This window comes from Solanum verrucosum, unplaced genomic scaffold (assembly GCF_900185275.1).
Source record: "Solanum verrucosum unplaced genomic scaffold, falcon-dt-bn FXZP01000278.1, whole genome shotgun sequence".
Classification (NCBI taxonomy): Eukaryota; Viridiplantae; Streptophyta; class Magnoliopsida; order Solanales; family Solanaceae; genus Solanum; species Solanum verrucosum.
In genome coordinates, this window is record NW_026020332.1 from 1935944 (window position 1) to 1946535 (window position 10592).

The 10592-nt window shown below is 33.4% G+C and overlaps 1 protein-coding gene across 1 annotated transcript; it reads right to left on the bottom strand.

Annotated features, from left to right (window-relative positions):
• Window positions 1-593: 593 nt before the first annotated feature.
• On the bottom strand, window positions 594-8715 carry LOC125836449 (uncharacterized). The gene is made up of 11 exons (XM_049515617.1): window positions 8591-8715; window positions 5629-5745; window positions 5491-5549; window positions 5285-5350; window positions 5046-5153; window positions 4033-4099; window positions 3686-3770; window positions 2667-2827; window positions 1980-2081; window positions 1182-1404; window positions 594-942 (listed from the first exon to the last, which is right to left on the bottom strand). The coding sequence occupies exons 1-11, from the start codon at window positions 8627-8629 to the stop codon at window positions 809-811; spliced, it is 1161 nt and encodes a 386-aa protein (XP_049371574.1). The 5' UTR covers window positions 8630-8715; the 3' UTR covers window positions 594-808.
• Window positions 8716-10592: the final 1877 nt, after the last annotated feature.

Consider the following 10592-nt stretch of genomic DNA (forward strand, 5'->3'; position numbering starts at 1 on the left):
GGTAAACTCACATGCTACACTATAGAGCCACTCTTGATAGTAGCTTCTTTTTTTTTTTTTAATTGGGGGTGAGGGGACGGAGAATGGGAAAAGGAATTACAATGTGGAAAATCAAACCTCACCAACAAGATAGAGTTCAGGTAGCCAACTAACTAAGCTACTAAAAGTCCCCTCTCTATAGTTGCATAATCTTAATAGTAGGTAAAAAATTCTTTAATGACAACTTGTAGTAGACCTTTTTTTATTTTCACATTCATGTAATGCTTAGTAAAGATCTAACCTTGTAGAAGACTAGACTAGAAGTGCTTTCCCCCAAAAAGCATGACTTCCTCCTAGTGCTTGATAAATTGCATGAAATGATGTTTGCATTACAAATTGTGAACTTGTGTTGAAATACATGCTTAAGCCTTATGAAAAGAATGAAATCAAAGTAAAATTGACAAGATATTTACACATGACCATGATGTTAAGGCCAAATGGGACAACGAGTACGATGATATGATTTGGGAGGAAATGTAGAGACAACATGTGGTAATAATACGAACATTTTTTAAATGCTCATTACGATAGATAGGAGAAACATAATAAGCCTAAAAAGAAAGAAAGAACGATGTTTCCAGTTGCGAAAGAACATAATCCATAGAAGAAAAACATGAATGAAAATTGAGCACACTAAAGCTAAATTGCTCAAAACACGAGAGTCATACATTTTACAAACACAGGTTTTAAAAACTTAACATCTGTGTTGGCACATTGCTGAATAGATCAGAGGACAACAGCAGAAATGAGAGGATACATCGGGGTGCCTTCACTGGAGAGCATGGCTGCCATAATCTGAATTGAACTTATCGTACCTAGGTGCATTGAGGTGTGCAGATGGTCTGGTGTTCTTCAGTGCCATCTCGATATCTGTCACAGTTATTGGTCCAACATTGGGCAACTCTGCAAGAATACAGGAGTTCAGTACAAACAAATGAGATTGAGGACCTAAGGAAGTGCATGTGGCAGTATTGAGAAATAACCGGATAGCCCAGTAGGATGTGATAGGAAGAAGGGCTATAATATAATAAGCATATACACAATTACTGCAGTAGAAAACCAGAAAGACAAAGACCCTATTTCCCGACATATAATTGTTACCCCTCTCAACCCAACAAAGTAGTGGATTAAATATAGCATACCATCCTCAGGCACCAATTCTTCCCTCTTATCAAGTTCTGCCATTAGACGTCGTAATGGTTGCATGGCAGCCTCCTTGCATAATAGCCGAATATCAGAACCGGAAAAGCCTTTTGTCTTTTCTACCAATAAATCATATGGAAGTGGAGCCTCTTCACGAAGGGATGGTAGTAATTCCTCAAACATCCCGCACCTTGCTTCTGCCTCCGGAAGGGGCACAAGGATCTACAATTACAGTCAAAAAGTGAGTGAAATAGTTACAAGCTTTACTTACGACCTCAGGTGAGGTATCTACTAGTGAATAAGACCAGACTAAGTCTGACTGCGTCCTCTTCTTTTTTCAGCCAAGTCTTGTAACTCATTAAGCGATAATCAGCATGAAATAAAAAGTTTACCCACCCAGCCACTCCCATCCTTTTAAAAACAAAAACTAGAGGTAAATTACTATAAAGATCCAATATGTAATAATTCAACTAAAAGATGAAAGATCATTTAACAACCAGACATGCAAAGGGAAAGCATTTATGGGAATCAGCCCATGGAACTCTAAGCTAAAGTCCCAAACCCGTACTTGACTATCTGGATCAATATTTATTGGCTTCAAATTTCACATGTTGTCGCTATCCAGTTAAACAATTAAATGTTTGACATGATTTACGGAGATAATAATAAAGAAATGGGAACATTGTGAAGCAAAAAGTAACTGAAAAATAAAATATACTTCTTCTCTAATTCATTTCTATCTCGCAAATAGTCTTATTATCATGAAAAGTATGTTTCAAGCCCACACGAAAGCTTACCCGCTTCTCAAGACGTCGGAGCATTGCTGCATCCAGTTCCCAGGGAAGATTTGTTGCCGCCAGAACAAAGACAAGTTCATCTGTCCGATTCAAACCGTCCATCTGCAGTGTATTTCAACCATTACATATTTTGTAACAGGAAGAAAAAAGCAAGATCTGACATAAAGCATATTGTACAAGTTTATGGCTTACTTTTATCTATATTATAATTTTGTTTAGAACAATTTGTCCTGATCCTGCATGATTATTAGCTAAGTCTAAAAGATGAGTCAAAACAGTTACTTAGTTTTTACTTAACGGCATCAAGTTTCCTATCCTCTCAAGTGTCAAGTGACTTTCCTCTGTTTAAGTCCCAACGGATACCCTACTCAGTCGATTTACTTCTCACTGACTGTGTAACAACACATAATTCAAATTTGATAGAGCATGCCAAAATCAGTTTGAGAACTTTCTAGAGTAACAGCGATATCAAAGATAAAATAATCCGGATTACAATTTTTAAGCTTAGTAGTTCAGAAGGGTGTTAACGAGCTGAAATTCCAAACTTGCAAATTTCACAAGAAGGTTCAGCTACTGTAACAAGCTTATTATTGTTTGAGAAAAATGAAGTGTAGGCTTTTGACTTATTACATGCAAAAGCATAACTAATCACATGTCATCCATGCACTTCCAAATATCAAGCTTCACCTGTATGAGCAGTTCTGTTTTTAAACGCCTACTAGATTCATGCTCACTGCGCGCTTCCCCACGTTGACTGATAATGGCATCAATTTCATCGAGAAAGATGGTTGAAGGTGCATGATGCCTGGCGAGCTCGAATAACACTTTGATCAATTTTTCAGAATCACCTGTATCACACAAGAAACTTCTAAAGAGTAAACAACACAAAACCTGAAGAACTTTTGTCAACAGAAGGTGTCTAATACTTCATTCATCTAGAAGCTGATGAGACACACTGGAATGATCTTGTTTGAGTTAGATGTTTGACATTCTAGAAACATTGTTTTAACATTGCAACAGAAAAAGATAAATAAAAAAGGCAGGCGTTGACAACCAAAGACAGAAATCATTATGATGTGTGCAGAAAATCTGAACTGGACCCCAAAAACCCCTTGCCTAACATACAGATGTCTTATTAAGTCAGCCACATTATGGGCTAGCTTCTGTCAAAGTTGACAACACATAAAAGAGCTGTTTGGACCTCAATGCAAACAAATACAACTACGTCCACAGCAAATAATGCATAATAATTCTCGTTGGTATTGCTTACTTTGTTCTAGAAATTTCATAAATCATGAGAAGTCACAATATTACATCATTCCACTAGATTAAAAGGAAAAATATAGCGAAGCTTTATAAGGAAAGAAATAGATCAAGCTGAAACAACAGCGAAACATTTGAGCATGACCATCAGTGCACAAACCAAGCTAGAATGTATTTCTTAATTTCAAATTGGATGGTGTTTATGTTTGGTTGACTAACATCATTAAAAATTAATTAATAGAATGGTGATATCAGTCCTTCTTCAGTGCTCTTTTAATTTCATTCAAGCTTGGCGTTATTGTCCTCTTTTAAAAGATGTTTGAGTGAAAATCCACGTCAACCCCGTAATCTTCATAGATTTGCGTTTGCCAAATGAAAACACTCAAGCTGATAAATACGAAAGAGTAAAGACCATTATAGTATATTGCAGAGGGAAAACATACCACGCCATTTGCTGACAACTGATGATGCTGAGATATTGAAAAATGTGGTATTGCATTCAGTTGCAACTGCCTTCGCAAGCATGGTCTACAAATTAACAGATTAAAATTCAACAAGATAAATAGATATTATATAACATCAAAAACAACCTATATAGTTGGCTTCCTCTCATATCAAGTTATTAAGCTTTATGTGTTCAATTTTTTTTGCTATAACATGTGTTCAAAATATGAAACTGGACAGATCATCACTAAAAGTACCAACTGAAGGAAACCAATGACACATAGTTAAGGATACATAATGTGATTAAAAAGAACCTTTTGCACAGTAAAAAAGAAAGATTACACACCTTTCCTGTTCCGGGAGGGCCAAAAAGGAGGATACCTTTCCAAGGAGTTAGAAGACCTTTAAAATACCTAGAAGAAGAGAGAAAAAGGTATATTGGTTCAGTAATAAAGATTACAAATATCGCACCCAAGGGTGTGAATTAGTGGTCAATAAAGTTCGTTGAGAACCATAAGGTCTTAGGTTCAATTCCCAAATTCGCAGCAGACACAAAAACATTAGTTGAATTCCCCTCTGTCCAAGCCTTGGTGGATAGAGTTACCCGATCCGGTACCTGTGTTAGTGGGAGATAGCAGGTACCCATGGAATTGCTCAGGGTGCACATTAGTTGTCCCAGACACCATCATTATAAATAAAAATATGAACTCCAAATATCATGTTCACTCAAAAAGAAAAAGTCGATGAAAAATTACAAGTAGAACGTTAGAAGACATTATTGGATTGGATATTGACACTAATTATTTTGTTCTTTAGCTTGCACCACAAGCATACAAGGGATTTTATTTTTTAACTGAGAAATACTCTCACCTGAGGGTCAGTGGCTCACGGTATGAACTTGGTGGCACAACAATATATAGATTATAACCTCTCTATCAGTGTTATCAAAGGCAAAAAGCAAACAAAAGCTCTAAGGTCTTTGGGGGCTTTAAGTGCAAAGCGCAAATAAAGCGTGGGCTTTAATGAAAAAAGGCGTAAAGGAAGAAAAGATACAAACAAGACTAATAATTATAAACATGAATGACAAATATATGACCAAATAAATTGAAATTTTTTTATGATAAAGTGAAATATCAGTTGTTCAGAGTCACTTCTTCAGAAGAGGCTCATTGGCAAGGAAAAGTTTGCCTTAGAACCTTGATGACACTGAAGTGCACATAAAGCGAGGCGAAGCGCACAACACGTTTTGAGCCTCGCTTCAGGGCTTAAGCGCGCTTAAAGCGCACCTTTAACTACACTGCTCTCTATTCAACTTGTTAGACAAACAACACACAACCAAGTAGTGTTTGCAAAACCTACTTTGGATATTTAATAGGCATGACAACTGCTTCTTTTAGTAGACGCTTGGCAGTCTCTAATCCTTTAATGCTCTCCCACTTAACATCTGGATTACCACGAAGAATATCCCTGGAAATGTAAAACAGACAAAATTTAGCAAAATTAGTTTCCAATCCTAAAAAATGACAGTGAGGGAGATAAAAACCAGGTCCAGTAAACAGCAATAACCCACAGAGTTCAGATCATTTTGTCAACACTACCTGGTTAAGCTTTCTGCTAAAGTGCGCATTTCTGCAGACTCAAAAGGAGGAAGTAGAGATTTTTGCCTGAAAAATGAATCATTTAACTTAAGTGCACTTCTTCAGGAAGAGGTAGTTAAGCTTTGGCAGTTGAAAGTCCTTATATATATGAAATATCTCTGAGCAACAAAAAACAAAGTTTAAGGTCATTAGGTTTTGTGTCATACGGTTTTCCATCCACTCCGGCAGACTGAACTCCATTAGAGTGTGTTGAGCCTCCATTAGCCTGAATCAGAAGTAAAGGTTAAGTGTGTCAGATTGTCAATTAGGATTTATGATCATCTTATTCTTCATAAGCAAAATACCTGATTATACTGCTCGAAAATGGATAATTCTGCAGTGTTCCGCACAGATCCATTTCCATTTTGTACAGAATCACCATTCTCAGATGCATCTGGTGCAGGAACCTTCCTCTTCCCAAACTTAATCTCATAAAACAATTTAAAATCCTTAATATGGACACCAAAAGCAAGTGTTGTATCTAAATACTCAATGTCCCTAACCCCTATTTAATTTATTCATTTCATCAAGACGCACATCCAACTTATAATTCATTCAGAAATTTGCAACTCATGTGAACAACAGCAACAACAAGGTTTAACAAACTATTCATGTTTACTCTGTTCGCCTCTCCATTAATTTCCTTTAGTTATTAGTAGAACTTCAATCAACTAAAACCACTAACTAATGATTGTGTGTCTTCTTTTCTGCTCAGTTTGAAATTCTTTGGAAGACAATATTATGACTTAAGGCGAGGATAAGAACAATCCGACTAATCAGAAAAGTCTTAGCTTATTTTCCTCATCTATTCGAATTTTTCTTGGACGTTAGCACAAAGTTAAAATTATCTATACATGAAAGAATCTACTCAAGGACAATCACATACTTTATATTCTCTCTTTAAATTTTAGCACAAACAAAACAAGTTTACTCTTTTTCAACTTCAATAACAATTTATCGAGTTGCAGCTAGTTTCTTATTAATTTCCACACTTCTTTGAAGACCATAACTTTATTGTGATATAAAGTAACTACTCAAATCAAGACCTGTAAAATGACAAAATGTCATATCTAAAACTATTAATTTGAACATTCAGTCACTAATTAAAAACAAGACGTAATTCCTTGCTTAAGAACTACATCTCAGGTCCCTTCCACACTTTCTGGAAAACAATAAGAAACATCATAATAAAGGCCAAAAAGTGTTGGCTGATGCATCTGTTACTACTGCAATTTTTCTAGAATAATTAGTTGTTTAGTTGCAGGAAGAATCTAATATTTAATTTACAAAAATATTCAGTTTCTAAGTTGTAATGATAGTCTAATACTTTTGTTGTAGGAGAAGTGCATTACTTTGTTATGTAGATATTTGAAACCCTATGATAAATGAAATTGAGACAATTTTTCATTCATATTTTTTCATCCTTACTGCTTGCATCTCTCTTCAAAAGATCATAACAAAAAGCATCTCTCTTCAAAAGATCATAACAAAAAGGTATAAAATCAATTGGGTGATATCAACCAATTGTCAGAGCAATCTTTCCTGTCAGATATTTCCTAAACTAAATAGGCGTTTGGTTTGGGAGAATTCTCCACAAAGTAGGATTTGAGATTCAAATTTTATAAATATAAAACTTGACCTATAAGTTATATTTACAATAAAATAAAATAATAATAATTATTATTATTATTTTAAATTTTGTGATGTCAAATTTTATAAATATAAAACTTGACCTGTAAGTTATATTTTACAAAAATAAATAAATTATTATTATTATTATTATTTTAAATTTCATAAGATAAACAAAACTCATGGTCGACGTGAAGAGATTGTTTGTACCATGCCAGAGAACTTATCAAAGAATATCTAGTTACTATTATTGTTGATTTATTGGACTAGTGAATCATTGTAAAATTATGTATCTGAAAGTTCGTGATAAACATATAATTGCAAATATTTAGTTATAAACGAAATATGGAGATATGTGATCGTGATAACATATAATTGCAAATATTTAGTTATAAACAAAACATGGAGATATGTGATTTATCAATTCAGTGCATTAGAATATTCTAATCCCTTGTTTATGAAATATGATTTGCACATTCCGTAAGATTGTATAAAGTTGAGAAAGTTTTGATAGTTTTCACAAATTACGTGGTTTTCATATTTATACGAAAAAAATACAAACTCAAATATTCAAATTGCATGTCCAAATAAAATTTTAACTTAAAATCAATCAGAAATTAAAAAATATTAAATGCATGATAAGTAGTAGGCATAAACTAAAGAGAGTGGTGACATAATTCTTTCTAACTTATGTATCCATAATGGCATGTTCTCCTCGTTAGCTCCTACTAATTGCTCCACTAATCCTCAAATAATTATCCATTTTCTTGACATTTATTTGTGGAAGAAATCTTATACCTATATAAAGCATGTTTTCTTCCTTGTATTGTGTGTGCAAGAAAAAGTGGATGTATAGTATTATATTGTGTTTTGAGGTTAATGTAGTGAAAGAAAGAGTTGAGACAAAGAAAAAACATTCTAATGTCTCCAACTTAATACCACTCAAAAGAAAGAGATTTTACATTGAAGGAAGGTGTTCTACTGGCGATATTTTGAACTATTCAACTAATCCAGAGTTATTTGAGTTACATGATATTGTTGGTTGTTTTTTCCTAGAGGGCACAAGTCAAGAGATATTCTACTGTTGGATTAGAGTAGATTATACCATAGTATACTAAAAAGAGAGGAAAATATCCGCACCTAGTTTAAATATATTTTTACATTTTATTTTCAACTGCAATTTATCATAAATTGTTGTAGGTACACTCTTTGTCAACTTCACTTCAGATCAGAATACAGAGTGAAGAAAATGCCTCAATCGAAGCCAAAAATTTCACAAAACATATCCAATAAATTTCTTTCGAAACTACAAATAAAAATCAAGTCACCAAACCACAAAAACCTCTTCATTTTATACTCTCAACCATCACTCCGAGCATGAATTGATACAATGTTCAGCACAAAAAAAAATTCAGCAAAAGGCAGAGGAAAACGAACAAAATGTCAGTAAGTAGAACTCAAAGTAAAGCTGAAAATGAAACAAAATCAAATTATAAAAAAATCTCAAACTAACACCACAAAATCTCTTCCTTTGATCTAACTATGACTCGAAAATCAAAATCAATCGAGTAAAGAGATCAGTCAAAAAATTAACATCAAAACTGAAAATTCAAAAAGTTAAGTGCATTTGAAATTTACCGGAAATGTCCATCGAGTCAACGCAGGTTCGTCGGCCATTTGTTTGATCTTCCGATTTAAATTCCTGCAGAAAGAGAGAGAGAGAGAGAGAGAGAGAGAGAAGAAGTAGAGTATCTGTTCTCTCTCTTTCTCCGTCACATGTTCATTACTGTCATCTTGCACATATTTATCATTACACCCTCCAACCCAACTGACACCCACTCACCTTGCTCTTTTAAATTACAGATTACACCTATGAGTTTGTCATTTCTGACACAAAGCTCCTTTACCTTTCATAATGTACAGATAACGCTTGCAAACTAATTATTTTTATAAATTTTATTTTTAGTATCAAACTTAATTAAAACAAAGAAAAACATTGAAAAATTCATGCAGAGCAGATCTATACGGGGAAGAGTAGAGTGGGTTGATAATTAAAAAAAAATATTATATGGGGCGAAGCAGGGCGAATTAATACTCCTATCCCGCACTCACCCTGCTCCATTATTATCTATACAACCAAACAACCCCTTAAACTTAAAATGAAAACTTTTCTACCTGAACTCATATCTCTCTTTCATTTTGATTGATATTCCAAGAAAACAGATGATACTTTCTCACTTGTCTTTGTTTAAATTTATTTTATCTTATTTCGACTTGATACAAAATTTAAGATTTTTTTTTTAAGTTTATAATCTTAAACTATAAATATATAAAATGTGCTAAACTATTTTAATTCGTCATCAAATAAAAAAATTTTAAAAAATAATTACTAAAAAAAGATATTCTTAAACAAATCGAAAATGAAATATATTTTTGATGTATAAAAGAGAGAGCGCATGCAAATAACTGTACTAAATGCTATTTATAATATGTCAAGATTCGTTCTCATTTTTCTTTCAATTTTTTTTTTCACTTGTCGTTCAAATGAAACATAATTCATAAGGAAATAAAATTATTTTATGAAAAGGATATGCTGTCTTTTTCTTATAGATTCTCTCTTCCCTTACCTAATTTGTAAATAAATAGTTTGTCTATAAACCTTAAAATTGGAGCTTATGTGACATTAATAGAAAGCTAAGGGAGTAATCCTATAAAATTGGAAGAATCTCTAGACTGGACTCAAAAGCTCCTTTAGTGTGGAGACCAAAAAAATGTATTTATTATTTTCGTGTCGATGTGTTAACTCTATAAGCCATACACTAAAAAACGTGCATATTTGTGATGTGCGGAGTAATGATTAGGAGGGTAGCTAAGGGAAAAAAGTTATTAGCTTTGCAATTTGATCATTTTGATTTCTAATTCTAGATTCTTCGAAAAAAAAATGAAAATCCAAACTTCTTTTAGAAATCGATTCATAAGTTTATACCACCTCATCCACTTTTAATTGTTATGATTTTATTTTTTAGAGTCAAATGATAAGCATTTTGATTAATATCTACGATATATTTTTTCATCATATATTAATATACAAGAGCCCAAAAATATTCTCGAAACGGTCATTGTCAAATTGGCTCGCTGGCAGTGCAACAACTTACAGCTGTGATTAATATGACAATTATGTGATTGTTTTTGCAAGATCACTGAACTACTTCTTAAAGTGACTAAATTTTTCGCCTTACAGGGCGCAAGGCAACTTACAAATACCCTGTCGTTTTGCGCCTTACAAGGCGCATGGCCCCACACCTTACTCCAAGAAATTTCACAGCACCCACCTTCCGTTTAAATGTTGCCTTTTTAGTTTCAATCTTATTTTTTGTTGTCCTTTTGGAAATTCCACTCAATTTTTTTGTCGTTTTGTCTCCGAACTCCTAAGTGAAACATGACAACTTTAGAGGGTCACCAATTAATTAAATACTATATTCATGATTAGATACATCACGTTCAAATTACAAAAAAAAATAACAAATATCAAATAACAATTTAAGCGAATTTAAGCATTTCCACATGGGTTATATTAGCCACTATATTCATGAAAAAAACTTGAAAATAAATCAAACACCTTCTTTCCACAAAGTCACCT

Excerpts from the sequence above, each read along its gene's own strand:
- LOC125836449 (XM_049515617.1), bottom strand. The coding sequence starts at position 8,629 with ATGGCCGACGAACCTGCGTTGACTCGATGGACATTTCCG. Across the intron at positions 2,082-2,666 it reads AAACAGAACTGCTCATACAG|ATGGACGGTTTGAATCGGAC; the intron begins GTGAAGCTTGAT and ends AATACACTGCAG. Across the intron at positions 1,405-1,979 it reads TCCGACGTCTTGAGAAGCGG|ATCCTTGTGCCCCTTCCGGA; the intron begins GTAAGCTTTCGT and ends CTGTAATTGTAG.